Source organism: Triturus cristatus, chromosome 7 (assembly GCF_964204655.1).
Source record: "Triturus cristatus chromosome 7, aTriCri1.1, whole genome shotgun sequence".
NCBI lineage: Eukaryota > Metazoa > Chordata > Amphibia > Caudata > Salamandridae > Triturus > Triturus cristatus.
The window spans coordinates 28065692-28083294 of NC_140590.1; the positions used below are offsets into that span (position 1 = coordinate 28065692).

General features: G+C 44.7%; 1 protein-coding gene across 1 annotated transcript in view; it reads right to left on the reverse strand.

Annotated features, from left to right (window-relative positions):
• The window catches only part of LOC146808725 (cell adhesion molecule CEACAM6-like), a 465149-nt gene that overhangs the window by 229187 nt on the left and 218359 nt on the right, over positions 1-17603 (reverse strand). Inside the window, exons 6-7 of the mRNA XM_085615536.1 lie at positions 14588-14749; positions 14405-14493 (exon numbers count right to left, since the gene is read on the reverse strand). Coding sequence (XP_085471662.1) covers positions 14405-14493; positions 14588-14749 — 251 coding nt within the window. The remainder of the gene's footprint in view (positions 1-14404; positions 14494-14587; positions 14750-17603) is intronic.

Genomic DNA, 17603 nt, shown 5'->3' on the forward strand with positions numbered 1-17603 from the left:
CTTTAGGAGCTATAATATGTTGTTCTCCGGAAGGAGTAAGATTGTTTTTACGTGATTTCAAAGGTCACTATGTATCCCGAGACATGGATCACCGACTGCAGACTTTACCCACACATTTATGGGCAAAAGGCCCTACTGATGTTGGTTGCATGGACATTACACCATATCGAGTCACACTAAAGGCAGGAGTGGTACTACCACGAATGCGACAATACAAGTTACCACCAGATGCTGTAGTGGCCTTACTGCAAATCATTGACGAGCTTATTGCCCAAGGAGTGGTTGTGGAAACCGACTCCAATATATGTAATTCCCCGATAATTCCGATTCTTAAACGAACTGATCCAAAAGCCCCGCCAGTATATCGATTAGTTATTGATTTGCGCGAATTAAACAAATGCATTGTGCCACAATTCCCTGTGGTCCCAGATATCTCGTCATTATTGACAGCCATAGATTCAAAAGCAACGTTCTTTACTGTAATTGATCTCAAGAATGCCTTTTTCAGCGTCCCAATAGATCCGGAAAGCCAATACTTGTTCGGATTTAGTTTAAATGGACGAAGTTTTAAATTCACACGCGTCTCTCAAGGATTTACAGAAAGCCCCAGCATCTATAGCCAAGCACTGAAACGAGAACTTGACAGTATACACATGCCAGTCAACACTGCACTGCTTCAATATGTCGATGATCTGCTGATCACCGCCCGAAGCGAACCTGAATGTGAAAAAGCATCACTGACGGTTTTACAATTTCTAGCCGAAAAGGGGCACAAGGTGTCCCCTTCTAAGCTGCAATTCTGTGTCCAGCGAGTTGTTTATCTTGGACACTCGCTGTCCAAGGAGGGAAGGCAGCTTACACCCGACCGCATTCAGTTAATTGCTAACATGCCAATACCCAAGACACAAAAGGAGGTGCGGGCTTTTATAGGCCTCACTTCATATTGTAGGCAGTGGATCCCTCAATATGCATTTTTAGCAAAACCACTCATTCAGTTGACAACACAGGAGGCGGCCACATCGACTGCCCTCCCTTGGACTCAGGAACATACACAAGCTTTTGAAAGCTTAAAGAAAGCTCTATGTCAAGCACCTGTTTTAGCGACACCATGTTACTATAAACATTTTACACTCTTTGTTACAGAACGCGAAGGTACTGCCTTGTCAGTACTTACTCAGGAGCAAGCAGGATCACGCAAACCATGTGCCTATTTCTCTAGTACATTAGATCCCGTAGCTCAGGCTTTGCCTGCGTGCCTGAAATCAGTGGCAGCAACAGCTTTAGCAATCAGACAAAGCGATGCCATAGTGTTAGGACATCCATTGACAGTACAAGTACCACATGCAGTAGAGGTTCTTGTGAACCGAACGCAAACACAACACTTGACCATAGCAAGACTTACAGGGTACGAATTAACATTGTTTCAGCCACATATAGAAATCAGACGCTGTAATACATTGAATCCTGCCACACTTTTACCCGTAATCGGAACAGACCCACTAGCTCATGATTGTATTGAAGTTATTACTATCACGACGAAACCCAGACAAGACTTGACAGATGTCCCATTGTCAGATCCAGACCTGACATTGTATGTAGACGGTTCATGTATGAGAACAAGTACAGGAGATTTAGTGGCCGCGTATGCAGTCACAACAGACACTGAAGTCATTGAAACAAACTGTATAAATACCTTGTCAGCTCAAGCAGCAGAGCTTACTGCTCTGACACAAGCCTGTATCCAAGCCACAAATAAGAAAGTCAACATATACACAGATTCACGTTATGCATTCGGAGTTGTACATGACTTCGGCGTGCTGTGGCGAGAGAGAGGTTATTTAACTTCTCACGGTGCCCACATTCAACACGGATCCCTCATTCATGCTCTGTTAGACGCAATCCATCTGCCCACTGCTATATCAATTATGAAATGCAAAGCGCATACGAAAGTTACTGATATCATTTCTCAAGGCAATGATTTAGCTGACAGAACAGCTAAACAGACTGCTCAAACTCACACAACTGACATGACAAAGACAATAGTCCCGACACCAACACATTGTATGACGATTAAGGATCCCGCTCTTGACGTAATTGACATACAGACACATGCTACACCAGACGAGATAAAGAAATGGACTGAATTAGGAGGGATCCAAACGGACCAGGGATGGATGACGAAGGAGAAATCTGTATGGTTTCTTCCTGACTCTATGGTCCAAGTTATCATAAATACAATACACAGTCCAGCGCATCTAGGAGAGAAAGCTATGCTAGACAGCATTCAACACATTTGGTTCAACAAACATTTACGAGCAGCAGCTAAGCAAAAAGTCCGTACCTGTATGATATGTTGTCAGTTTAACCCAGGTAAAAGCATTCCCGTAGAACAGGGTGGATTTCAGCCTCCTGATCACCCTTTTGAAGTCCTCCAGATGGATTATATCCAGATGGAACGATGTCGAGGATTCAAATATGTTCTCGTAGTTGTCTGCACTCTTTCCCGTTGGACCGAAGCCTACCCAGTCTCAGATTACACTGCCCCGACTACTGCCAAACAGCTAGTTCGAGAGTTCTTCCCACGGTACGGTTTACCACGTGTTGTCTATTCAGATAACGGCCAGCCGTTCTCATCCGAACTGATGAAACATGTTTCACTTTTGCTAGGATATCAATGGAAGTTTCACTGTGTCCGACACCCCGAGGCAGCAGGTCTCGTGGAACGACATAATCAAACTCTGAAAATCAGATTGTCCAAAATATGTAGAGAGAAAGGTGTCGATTGGGTAGTAGCTTTACCAGTTGCACTCTTTTACATGAGAATGGTAGCACACTCTCGAACAGGGCTATCCCCTTATGAGGTGATCTTTGGAAGACCACCGAATATGTGGGGGACGCCTATACCCCGTAAAATAACTGATGTTGACTGTAATATGCTGACAGATTACCTGGCTTCCTTGATGTCTGCACTACAATCTTGTCGTTCACAGGTAGCTGCAGCCTTTCCTGACAACACTGAGGTGAAACCCCATGACGTAGTTCCGGGGGATCTGGTTTTAGTGAGGAACTTTGACCGGAAGACTCAGCTGGATCCTAGGTGGAAATCGCCACAATTAGTACTGCTTACCACAAGGACAGCCGTGAAGATCGAAGGCCGGAAAGGCTGGGTGCATTCAAGTCATATCAAGAAATTTCATGGACTACCATCGGATGTAAATGTCACACCTCGTGTGTCTTCACCTATTGACTCAAAGCTTCCTTTGGTTGAATTAAATGATACGGACCAATACAAATTAAAACTGCGGTCTAATAAGTCAGACAATTTGATTGTTTAAGTCCTCTCCAAGGTGAAGCGGTTGAATTTGTCTCTGACATGTATCCCCTAGACCGAAACCGAAAAATGTTGAAACGATATGCGTACTGCAAATCACTGCGTAGTCATTGTACAGTGACGTTATTAATTTTGTTTTTCTTAAGTTTTATAATAATCACTGCAAGTATATTGTTGCGCATATATCATCCTATTTCTAAACATGTTTACAATGTTACTGCTGAACATTCTTTTAGTGACCTACCCCCGCATGAGTTGTCCTATAGATTTGCGCTGCGCAATAACACTTTCATTAGTATGTTACATCATTCCCATCAGACTAGTAATGCTACCAATTGTTGGATATGTGGTCGACTCCCTCCCTATCAGAATTATAAGGGAGTTCTGCCCCTCTTTCCATATCCGTTTACACACAATGGCTCCTGTGGAGCATGGTTTAGTTTAATCAATTCCTTAGACTCAAACACAGCAGTTTATCATGATAATTGGGTATGGGGAAACCTGAACCTAGTTTTACTCAAAGTCTGCTACCCTGATAAGGAGGGTCGTCCCAAAAGAACAGGAACTGATCTAGAAAATGAAGTATATGGATTAGGTAATTTTACACTTAATCTCATGATCCTGAATGTTGAATCCGAAGCTGCACCAATTTTGCCTGCCATGTCAGTGTTTTCAGTTAAGGGTGAATTGTGTGTAAGAAAGAATGGTTCCATACATATGGGCCATAGTAGATGCACTACTGTAATAGAATTCAGTGATCAAGGCAAGTCTTCATTTAGAGCTTCTCGCCATTCCTACTTCATATGTGGTCAGACTGCATATATACGTCTGCCTCTAGATTGGGATGGTACCTGTTACATTGCATTCCTTTTGCCACCTGTCTTCCTAGCTCCTCCTGATTACCATAGAAATATTCATTTGGTACACAATAGAGAACGGAGAGATCTCCCAATTGTCGATTACACTGAGACGGCATGGGAAAAGTATGTAGATTTTAATAAAGGCCTCTTTCCCTATATAGGTACAGTTACCAATAGTAAGCTAATACGTAGATTAACTAGGACTCTTGAAGCCGTAGTGAATGAAACTATTTCCGCCTTAGGCAACTTGACAGAGGAGCAGTCTGCGATGAGGATTGTTGTTCTTCAAAATCGTCTTGTCCTTGACGTCATCCTGGCCGATAGGGGCGGAGCTTGTAGGGTCATCGGATCAAGCTGCTGCGTATTCATACCAGAAAATTCGCCATCTGTATATAAAGCTATAATTCGTCTTCATAAGATTGTGAGCCAGATACACCAGAATCCAGGCACTTGGACTTGGTCCGGGTGGTTTTGGAGCGTGTTATCAGCCTGGGGATGGAGAGTTCTATCCTTCCTAGGTATTGGCCTTCTTATACTATTCAGTTGCTGCTTATGCCTGCAATGTGGACCAGCGATTTGTGGTCTGTGTGCCACATCGTGTATTCCACATCAAGGTTTTCATTCAAGATCCCGAAAGAAGAAAGAAGAACAAATGATGCTATATGAACAGATCAATGGATTAATGAAGATTGATATCTCTTAAAGGGCAAGTAGGGGACAAGGAGGGAATGTGGAAATATGGATTTTTATGATCAGTTATGTCCCCTATCTTGGACCCCAACGGTTTCATGTACATGCTACAAGTACATGTATGTTCCCTCCAGTTCCAGTTATGAAGACGCAAATACATGTGCGTCCACCGTCAATATGTCCTCTTTCAGATCCGCCATGAATGGGCCGGATATTCGATTCCTAAGTACGAAAGGCCACCGACTTTATATGGCTCAGTTATTCCATTTTGCAGTTCAGGCGAGTAGGCCCTGATTCTGCCATCAAGCCTTTCCCTGCTTTCTACCTCTGACAGCTCCAGTCTGAGCTCGCATCTGTATCCATGAACTTTGTCCTACTCTCTGTGCGGCTAACGGTGCCTGACTCGGCCGGTCTGCCTGCCTGCCAAAAACTGTATTTCACCTTCAAGTTATCTGCTTCGTTCCTCAGCCGATGCATTCCTGTCTAGTAGTTTAAGTAAACATTTCTTTCAGCTACTGAGCAAAGGGCCCGGCTTCTCTGTCTTCATGCAAGTAATTCATAGCCCTGTTACCATGGAAGATTTCTGCCCCTTGCATCTCATGTAGACACTTAGACGCTTGTGCACGCACAAACAGTCAGTATAGACTAGATTTTGTCCAAAAGTCCTTCCTTTGTGGATAACATAGTTCTTTAAACATAGGATGTTAGATATGATTTGGGATTAGGTTGACTTGACCCCCCAGACTTTTTGTCTCCACATGTAGAGCTAAATGTCAAGTCCCCTTCACCCCCTAGTTGCACGTCAATCACACGTCATGCTGCTGCGCGCGCATCTCTGCCAAATATTTCTGCTGACATTGCGAAATTCTTTTATGAAACCACCCATTGTGACATCACAACCAATGACGTTTCTTTGTTACGCCCAATTACGCCCCTTTTAGTTACGCATGTAGGGTTTTATCTCTACTATCAATTGTTACGCCTCCTGCATCTGTTTCATTGTAATGTCTATTCTATAAAAGTGATCACTTGTCAATAATGTATGGTACTTCACTTCCTGAACCCCCGTGGTGATGGAACTTGAGGACCACAATTCGAATTGTCCATTGGAATAAAGCCCATTCCGAACCTCTTATACCACGGATTCTGCCTCTTATTTTACTGAGCTATTTTTATTAATTTTCTGTATCAAATTAAGTCCCGGTAATTAAATTATTTACCACAATAGTGGTCAGGACATGGGTTCCGAGGGTGGTCAGCGGTTGTTCGTCGATAAGTTTGTATCGAACTTGTTGCCCGAGCTTAGCAACAAATTGAAGAATTCTGAGAGTTCGAGGGCTGTTTCTACCACCGCTCAAATATTGGCCACGGCCCAATATTACGAAAATAGGGAAAAGGAGGAAAGTGAGCGTGCAGATAAGAAAACGAAGGATCTCAAAACAAAGGTCTTGTTGCAGCAAGCCTATCCCCTGCGTTCGAAATTCAGTGATACCCAGCAGCCAAATCGATCCCAATCACAGTTCTCTAGATCACAGCCGCGAAATGCCTCTCCCGCACCTCGTTTTGTGTTGGGATATAATCAATGTGCATATTGTCGTGGGGAGGGCCATTTGAAGTTTGACTGTCCGGTTCTCCGTGATAGGAACAATGGTGTGTCGGCTCGAGGAGGTCGTAGTGGCCCTCAACAGGCTTCCCGTGGTAGAGGTCGTGGAGTTACTCAGAATCAGGCTGACCGTTTTTCAACGTCTGCGGACTTGCAAAATTGTTTCGATCGGCGTGACCCGCCGTCCGGTCGATCTGCACAGTATCATGTTGATGACTGCTATGTTGGGTGTGATGTTGATACGGATGATATCTACTAGGACAGCCATAGACAAAGGAAGGGAGAAGTATCAGTTCCGGTTGATCAGAGAGGGCCTTATGTTGCAGTAGCCACTTTGGGCGTCGTTGAGCCTTTTCTGTTGGACACTGGTGCAGCAAAAAGTTCCATCATGCATTCGAAACTCCCTGGCGCGCCTTTGTCTGGCTTAACGAATGTTTCCGTTGGATTTTCTGGCGCCCCCGTTAGCAATCCAGTTTCAAGCCCTTTGCCCCTTACGATTGGGTCTCATGAGCTAAAGGCTCCTTTGATTTTGACTACTGGTTGTGGTGAGAATCTTTTGGGCCTAGATCTGTTGAAAAGGTTGCATGCGACTTTGTACTGTTCTCCTACAGGTGTGGAGCTTACGTTGGGTAAGAGCGTGATTTCCCCTATGTATTTATCGGTCGATAAGCTCCCTTCGGAATTGAGATCTCTTCCGGCCTCCTTGTGGGCGACAGGTCCCAACGACGTGGGCCTGCTGGATATCCCACCTTATGTTGTTCAATTGAAAGTTGGTGCGCGCTTGCCGCGCATACCCCAGTATCGTATTTCCCTTGATGGTGAACGGGCACTATTAGCGATCATTTACGATTTGATCGGTAAAGATGTTATTGAGGAGACACGGGGTAATGTGTGCAATAGTCCCGTGTTGCCTATTCTGAAACGAACGGATCCCTCCAAGCCTCCCGTGTATCGTCTAGTTATCGACCTGCGAGAGGTGAATAAAATTGTTGTCCCACAGTTTCCTCTGGTACCAGACATTACTGCTTTACTGACTTTGATTCCAGCCACTGCATCATGGTTCTCGGTAATTGATTTGAAGAATGCGTTCTTCAGCATTCCGATCGCTGAGGAAAGTAGGGACTTGTTCGGTTTCTCATTAGGTGGTCGCAGCTTCAGGTTCAAACGCGCACCTCAGGGCTACTGTGAGAGTCCATCGATCTACAGTCAAGCTCTTAAAGGTCAGCTTGATGCGTTTGTATTACCGGCTGGTGCGGCCTTGATTCAGTACGTTGATGATCTGTTGGTAGCTGCTGACACTGAACAGCTTTGTCGAACAGCTACAGTGTCACTATTGCAGCATCTTTGTGACTCACATCATAAGGTATCACCTTCCAAACTACAATATTGTTGTCAAGAAGTAACCTATCTAGGTCACTTATTGTCAAAGGCGGGAAGGAGGTTGACCCCTGAAAGAATTGCAGCAATTGTTCGAATGTCTGTGCCAGCAACTCAGAGAGATGTGCGTGCCTTTCTAGGTATCACGTCATACTGCAGACAGTGGATCCCGAACTTTTCACTGTTAGCGAAGCCATTGGTAGCTCTCACGTGCAAGGACGTTTCAACTCCTTTGCCTTGGACGGAGGAATGTCAGAAAAGTTTTTCTGAACTGCGTGATGCACTGTGTTCGGCCCCTGTGTTAGGTACTCCTGATTACAGTAAGCCTTTCACATTATACGTCCATGAGAGGGACGGTTGTGCGTTTAGCGTTTTAACGCAACAATTTGGTGATAAGCAGCGTCCGTGTGCATATTTTTCCTCCACCTTAGACCCGGTAGCTAGAGCGTTGCCGAGTTGCTTAAGGGCGACAGCGGCAGCGGCGGCGTCTATTCGACAATCCGCAGGTCTGGTCATGGATAATATGCTCATAGTGATGGTTCCGCATGCAGTTGATACGCTCTTGAATCGGACAAAGACTCAACATCTGACGAGTGCAAGGTTGTCTGGGTACGAGCTGACCCTTTTGGCAAGTCACATACAGATCAAACGTTGTAATGTACTGAATCCGGCGACATTGTTGCCGATTAATATGGAATCAGATGATGTGCTGTCACATGATTGTTATTTACGGACTGAGGAAGAAACAAAAGGTCGTGTGGACCTGAAAAACACTCCTTTGATGAATCCCGATGGTACTTTGTATGTGGATGGTTCTTGCTTCAAGTTGTCGAATGGTGATGTGACGACTGCGTACGCTGTGGTGACGTTGAGCACGGTTGTGGAAACTGCGAGATTGAACCAGAATTCAGCACAAGCGGCAGAATTAATTGCATTAACGAGAGCGTGTGTTTTGTCTAAGGGAAAGCGAGTGAATGTGTTTACCGACAGTCAGTACGCATTTGGTGTTGCGCACAACTTTGGAAGACTGTGGAAAGAAAGAGGATTCATGACATCGCATGGTACAAAGATCCAACATGGGCAGCTTGTGAATGACCTTTTGGATGCACTTACATTGCCTAAACAAGTGGCAATCGTGAAATGTAGTGCACATCGGAAAGTAACGGATGATGTTGGCCGTGGTAATGCGTTCGCGGATGAGATTGCTAAGGAAACGGCTAAGAATCTTGCGACTCGAATGTATGTCACGAGTTCAGCAAGGTGGCCGATGGAGACTGGTATGTGTGAGAATACTGTTGAGAGTGTGAAAGCAATTCAGAACGAGGCCACTGAAGCTGAAAAGACCAAGTGGAAAGAAAACACAGCAAGACTGGATACGCATGGATGTTGGGTTGACCTGACGGAATGTCAGAGGTGGATGTTACCAGATGCGTATGTATTAGCTGTTGTGACGATGGCTCATGGGTTGTCACATATTAGTGCGAAAGGAATATGCAAGTTCTTGTCTCCTGTATGGAGAAATGATGGTATTGCTAAGTGTGCTGAGAGAGTGGTTAAGAATTGTATGGTGTGTTTGATGCACAATCCCGGAAGGGGCATCCCCACTCCACCTGGTCATTTCGCTCCTCCTGCTTGTCCCTTTGAGGTTATCCAGTTGGACTTTATCCATATGGAGAGATGCAATAACCTGAAGTATGTTTTGGTTGTGGTTTGCGCGTTCTCCAGATGGATCGAGGCCTATCCTCTTAAAGATAATACTGCCCTGTCCACAGCAAAAATCCTGCTGAAGGAGTACTTTCCTAGGTACGGAATGCCACGGATTGTGTGGTCGGATAATGGAAGCGAGTTTGTGGGAAGTGTAATGCAGAGTGTGTGTAAGGGCCTTGGAATACGACAGAAATTCCACAGCGCCAACCATCCTCAGGCAGCGGGTTTGGTTGAAGGGTACAATGGTACCCTGAAGCTGAAGCTCGCTAAGATCCAAGCTACGACTGGACTGTCATGGCCTGATGCCTTGCCTCTGGCTCTCCTATCGACCAGAGCGACTGTACACTCTCGAGTAGGGCTTAGCCCATATGAGATTGTGTTCGGCCGCCCTGCAAATATTTGGGGTGTCCCGAGGCCGAGGGCTTTTGATAGTCTTGAGTATCCAATGTTGATTGATTATCTGCATGATTTGACCACTAAATTACGGTTAATCCATCAACAGGTCCTTGAAGCTCTACCGGCGCAGACAGAGGGTCCTGGACACCAGCTCCGGCCAGGGGACTGGGTGGTTACCCGGAACTTCGGTCGGAAGCGTAACTTGGAGCCAAGATTCGTCGGACCCTATCAAGTTTTGTTGACGACGAGGACAGCGGTTCGACTGGAGGGCTGGAAACATTGGGTCCATGCCAGTCACACAAAGAAGGTACCGATCCCCTTACCAACTGACGGTTGGGTGAGGACTGGGATTTTGGCTACAGAAACTGAGACTCCTTTGCACTTTGTGCCGTTTAGCGACGCTCAACTCGTGGAGGAGGATTCGTCACTGCCAAACTCACATGTGGAGTCATCAGTAACAGAGAACCCAAGGTCTGACTCGTTGTCCACCTCATCGAACACTGTTGCGCCAGCTGAACAATTGTTTGTAGAGCAAACTCGACCTGGAAGAAGTCGATACTTTCTTCGTTCAAGGACTAATAAAAATTAGTAGTATAATTGTTTTTTGACGTTACGAATACTATGAACAATTACATCCTTTTTTTTGGAGTTTTTATGTGTTTTTCCACTGCTAAGAGATTCGTAATAGGGAAACCTCTCCATCCGGGCTACCGTAGGGCCGTGCGGGTACTTCTTTCTGCTTAGCAGGTTTCTGACGTTAGGTTGGTTGCTTTTGTCGATTCCTGGGAACTCCTGGGGATTGATAATCGCTACTCAGCACGAAGTGCGTCAAGTACGTCACGGACGGTTTGTAGAGGATGGCATTCTCTAAGCTAGTGGAAGAAGAAAGGGTGTCAGCACAGAGATCAGAGCTATGGAGGATTGTACGAACGAAATGTTTTTTGTTGCAGGTATTTCTACTGTTCCTAACTGTATCTATGCTATTGGTGGGTGGAGTGTATTTTGGAGTACAGTTGTTTTTGCCTTCTGTTTCACCTACTTTTTCTCCTGACTCAAGTTCCCTCACCACTGTCTCCCCACATTCCTTTCATCCTTTGCCTCAACATGAGCAGGTTAGACGTGCGGAATTCATGAATAATTCCTTTGTTCAACTCCTACATCAGCATCAGTTGGTGGTGAATACTACCAATTGCTGGGTATGTGGGTTAATGCCACACACCATGGATAGGGGTATTCCGTACTTGGTTCTTCCTTACAGCTCCCAGGGTTCAGCTCGAGCATTTCAAACTATGTTCCGTAGTGCACTAGATTCCTACCCCAGTCGAGAGCCACGATCTGTCAATTCCGGTCCTGGGCCGTACCACAAGCCTTTGGCTATAGCAATAGCGGATCTGGATAGAGATGTTTTTGATGCATCACTCATTCCGGATGAAGAAGCGCAGGCCTATAAGGATCTGAGCGAGGCTGAGTATAGTACGTCAGTGGGTAATAGACAGCTTAAGAGCTCGTCCCCGATATGGATTGTACCGCACCTTGGTAATTTCTGCTTGCAAGGCTTGGGTCGAAATCCGAGAGCACAACTTGGGAACAGTGCTTGCACTGATACGTATGTTCTACCGATGCTCTCCTCCCCTGTTTTTCTGACTGCCAAGGGCACCTATTTTGTATGTTATGAACGCGCATATACATGGTTACCCCGCGACTTTTCGGGTACCTGCTATATTGCGAATCTTTTACCTCCAACTTTCACAGTTGCTTCAGACTACCACAAAACCAGAGTTGTGAGAGGCGTTATTAGCAGAGAGGATACTGCTGGTCAGGAAGCAGGAGACTTCTTTAAGGGTTTCTTGCCGTTTTGGGGACCTATGGTTAATAGTAGGAACCTAAGACAGTTGACCCGTGTGGTTGAGTCGACTGCTAATATTACTGCAAATGCCCTTGGTAATCTAACAGCTGAACTACAGGCGGATAGACCCATGACGTTGCAGAACCGTATGGTTCTAGACTTTGTTCTTGCAGATAGAGGGGGTGTGTGTAAAATTATCCATTCGAGTTGTTGCATTTTTATTCCTGACAATGCTCCAACTGTATACCAAGCCATCTCGAAGTTGCACAAGATTTCCGAGTCCATACACGTCGACGAAGGTAATTGGACGCTCCTAGGATGGTTTTGGGGCCTGATGTCAACCTGGGGTTGGGAGATTCTAATGATCGTAGGGGCTGTTGTAGCGTTTTTGTTCACGTGTTGTCTTTGTGTACAGTGTGGTCCTGCCCTATGTGGCCTGTGTGCTACGACGTGTATAAGGCGGCCACCTGTTACCAAGGAGACATTGATGAATAGAATGATGTTCCAGCAGCAGCTGAACTATCTGATGAATATCGACATAGACTCCGATCGTGACTAGTGCTTGCCTACATGAGGGCAAAAGGAGCGTCTGAGGTTCCGTGTGAGACGGGACGGCACTTTTTGAGTAGTGACGAATATGGATGAGTTTGGTATCTACAAACCGCAAATGACGAGTATAGTGGGTGTACGAAGTTTCGCTATGCAGCCACGTATGGTTCGTCTCATTTTTGGGTTTGTTCATCCGAACCCTCGGGTTCCATTTTAGATACAGCATCCATTTTGTTTCTTGCCCTCAGGTAGTCAGCGAACGGGCTTTGTCCGCTTCGTGACCCTGGAACTCTCAAGCTTGTACGAGGGACACGTGTTCCTTTGAGGTGACTTTTACGATGAGGGAAATGACACGACTAAGGCAGATGGCCCCGCTCGAGGCTCATCTTGCCGCTTGTGTCTATTGTTTCAGCCACGCATACATTAGACACGAGGTCTTTGACCCTTCTATCAAGTTTCCTTATTGCCCCTAACACTCTTTTCTAACCTGTTGTCCATCCTTGTCCTTTCCTCGCATCTGTTTTTCGTCCTTCCTCTTAATGTGTTTACGGTTGGGATGGAATGTGTTTATTGCGGAGGAAATATGTTTTTACAGTTGGGAACCGGCAAGACTGGTGTAATTATGTTCCGGCACCCTGAAATATGAACGCGATCCTTTTGAAGTTTATTGTGGGAACTGAGTTGTAACCTTTGTTCGCCATACTGTGCTATGGCAAAAACTTGTATAAAAGGAGCGATCCACTTCTACGAATTTGAAGCAGTCTCCGAGAACCTACACGTTGTGTACTTCTTGTGACCTCTGTATCCCTGCAGTAAATAAACGCTGATCTCTGACGTCGCTGGAAGTGTCCCGTGTCTCTGTGTTTGGTACGCCAGAACAGGTAACCCACGAAGGTTTCAGGTGTTGTTCCCTGGCACCGCTGGATCTTAAAAATAACCCAGTCCTTCAGTATCATGGTTGACCTCAACTTGAGCCTAGGTTCTTGTCTATTGCACCTATAGATGCTTTGGTGTTTCCTGGTGCTTAATTTTAAAAAGACTTATTTCCATTTTAATCATTCTTGTGTAATTTAATTACTACATTTCTATTTATTTTAGAATTTAGTTGTGGGATTTTTATTGTGTTTTATTTTGACTTTTTTATTTTGACTTCATAACTGTTATGGTGCTGCTAAATCATGTTCAGTTAGCCTGGCTTCTCTGAGCTATGACTACACGTTGGTGGGACCAGGATTATTTATTGAACTTTGTGTTTGATTTTACAAGATTTTGGACTGCTTACTTAGACAGCACTCAAATTTATCCCCCCCCCCCCCCAATTAGCAACACATTTCCTTATGCTAATCATCCAATGTGGAGTGTTTTACTTGGAGAATGTTCCCCTGGTGGAGATCCCTTTGGTTCCAAGGCTGGTTTGCTTACAAACAGTGCCAACTCAAACCCTGGTGGAGGCATTGGCACAACCCTTCTTCAGTACACAATCTGCCAGCATGTGCAGCACACCCTGCTCCACCATGAAAACAGACCAGATTTTGAAAAAGGTGTGTATTACTTTCATAAAACGATGGGAAAGACCCTCCCCAACACACATTATATGATGGAGACTAGGTATGTGGGCAGCGACAACATATGTAGAGAGGTGTATTGCCAGCGTCATGTATACTCGAGCCAGGCAGGGGTCGCACCATTCAGGGACAGCACAGGGAGCTCATCTACATTTACTAACATTAAATTTACTAAAGAGGTAAGAAAGGCCACCCCTAATGGAGGAAGGAAGATTTCCTTCAGCACCTTCAGCTGACAGTAGCCACTCCCAGACTGTCACAGCAGGCCACCTCAGAGGCCACTCTGCAGAGTAGGAGGCAGTGTATCTGCTAGACATAGCCCAAACCAACCTCATAAGCTATGCTCTTCCTGCGCAGAGCGGAAGGCCTATGCACTTTGTTCCACACAGTATCAAAATTAAAAACAATAAAAATATGAGTCGAATGGATTTTCTATTACGAAGCATTATTTACAGTACGTCATCACTGCCTGCTACTCACCGCTGACTGCCCCTCGCGCTCTTTTCTCATGTTTTCATATTGGGTATTAGCGTCTTCGATAATGCTGGGATTCTGGTACACGTTTTCATCTGCGACAAAAAGGGATGGAATCATTACTGTTGTGCCACATATGCAGAGTATATAGTATATAATATACAGAGGATACATTAAGAGTCATTTTACCTTTGTGTGTGTCCTTCTGTTTCAAGCGTCTCTCATAATGAACAGCCATCCCAGCCACTATGACTGCAGCACCGAGGAGAACTCCACAGGCCACGCCCAGGGTGGTCTGCCAGCAGGAGCAAGGGGTGGAGCAAGGGCTGCCTGTGGGAGGGAGGTCCACCTCTGCAGAAGGAAGGCAGTCAGTGAGTGTCTGGATTATATAAACTGGGTCTGAGAACATGCAGTGGGGCTGTGACAGTGGTTTGAGTGGGTTGCTGGCTAATAACGCCACCTCACTAAAGATTTAGAAGTTGTGATAGAAGAGTGAGTGTACTGAATGGACCTACATGACCAAGAGCATATGGGTAGTGAGAAGAGATATACATTTTCATAAGTATATGGCTAAATTATGTGGTAAGGTAATGTCAGTCTTTGTGCATCTAAATTACCAAATACAACTACTCGGCATGGGAAGAGTTGGGTGTTAATCTCAACATCATAAATGTTTTGCAACCATCTTGCAGTCAACTTTGTGCAAGCTGGTCTATTTCAAATAATCTCTAAAGGGGATTTACCTGTGACACTATTAATTGTAGTATGGTGTCCCCACAACATATCTCCCAGTGCCCTCTCAGCTGCCAACTTAAACTGCCATTTCCATGGTGCCTTACCTAATCAGATTATCCTTCCCACCTACCCTGGGGAATGTACCCAGAGGAGTGCGTTCATTATTCCAAAACTTTCTTCATTTCCAAAAAGGACCAAACAAGACAGAATCCCGCCCTTACTAACAATTGCCCCCAATGCCCCAATGGTAGAGGGTGGTCATAGTACTCATGAATAAGAGCTCTACTGACTTAGAATGCAGATCAACACCCACTGCTACATATCTTGGAAGATCTGCTAAGGACTAGAAGGATTAGAAAGCTTCTAATGCCTCTCGTTCAATTACTGAGTAATTCTTACCATGCTAGACAAAAAGCAGCTAGCAAAAGCGACGGCTTTCTCTCTTCCCTCACATACCTGCAAGAGAGCATCCACGTAGATTCATGGCACTGTGACAATAGTTTTTAAACCAACATCGAACATTAGCACAACACCTGGTCAAGCAATAGCTTCCTTTACATCATTACATACGCTTTGTTCATCTTCACTCCACACATATGGATTCTCCATCATTGACAAAAGTCTCAAATGTTCAGTCTTTTCTGGGTAACCCAACACAAACCGGGACCCATGAAAGACCTAAGCTAACTGGGTAACCCAACACAAACCAGGACCCATGAAAGACCTAAGCTAACTGGGTAACCCAACACAAACCAGGACCCATGAAAGACCTAAACTGATCTTTGTGAATTGGAATTGCTGCATTGACAATGATTTACTAACTCAGACATCAGCCTCACCCCTTCTGCTGAAATGAAATATTCCGGAGAGTCATTCTCCTGCTCTCGGAATTTGGATTTTATTTATGAAGAGTTAATCCTGAGGTAGCTAACTTGTCTAATCTCCTTATGCTGTGTAACCAACTCTCCAAAAACTAGCATTAACTGCTTTTGATGCCGAATGTAATCTGATCTGATGGTAAGTACTGCTCAAATATAACTTTGAGAAGTCCTTACCACCCATCAATATCAAGACCATTTTGTTCATGCTAGGAAGAGGAACACAGTCTGTTGTTATATCATTGTCAGACTCCCATTGGATTCTCTTCTGATGACTACTGCATCCACCATAACCAATCCAGACACATGGATCATTATGATGATGACAATGTGACAAATAGCAAACCTATAACACACCTCCTTTAGACGTGAGTCAATATGGCGTGTAATGACTGGTTGGACTACACTTCTCAGTATCTCCCATAGTTAGGTATTAGTGACTGATCCACATGCATGAATGATAACTACGGGACACTGATCAAACCTATAAAACACCCTCAAGCACATCAAGCAACGTTAATCCTATGGAAAGATTGTTATCTCATGAAATATCAATACATGCCCCCTCAATTTGCAAGTACTAAAGTGACAATGAAGAGACAAGTACTAAGATCCATTTCTACTTAGTATGAGATATGCTGACAACCCACATATCCAAGCAGTCAATGATGACATCAGAGCGTAATTCAATACTGAAAGAGAGCGAATCACCAATGGTCAACAAGGACAACTGAAGGGAGCCGGGATGCTTCTATTGAAGGGAGGAGGGAGACATAGAACATGGACTAAGCAACTGGGCCAGTGTCTTTAGAAGGCAGGTGGGTGTATGAGACCAAGCATGATATACTCACACAAAAGGTCAACCAAGGAACATGGTCAGGCTGCAGTTTGAGCAAAGTGTTAATGAAAAGCAAGAAGATGTTCGCTCCTATGCGTGTCACACCCAATGCAGTGCCCACGTGCTAGAGAAAAAAAAAGTCCTCTGGAGTGAATGTAACCAACAGACATGTCATTTCAGGGCTCTTCTATAAAGAAGCAAACCAAAACACCTTTTACTTGACATCTCTTTCCCTGTAGTTACCTGCCAATCATTAATTAGTGACAGCAGGAGAGAAATCCATGTGGCTGACAGAGGTTTTCCTCAAAAATACAAAAATAAGGAACCTTAGGTATGCCTCTCATCTAACTTTATTTTATGTGTATAAAAATATGTACTTTTAACACAACAAAGCCACCTGAGATTTAATTTATCCTATATATCTGTCAAGACTCCATCTAGAACAATCGTCTACTGGACTTACACATAAATATGACGGGTTGTGCTCACACACCACCAGGTGTGATGCTTCAAAAAAGGACTCCCCACGGTTTGATGGAGAGCGGGTCTACACCTGAATTCAGGGAGGCACTTCTTCCTAAGAGTGGACCCTTGAACTAGGAAGATTAAAAACAAAGTGATATTCTAAACAGACCTTTATATTCAAAGGTGATATCTATTTGTATTAAAAATCAATGTGGATATAAGGGGGATTAGTACCCCATCACCACATATACCGTCAACATGTTTCTGCCTGATGGCTCATGCAGGACCA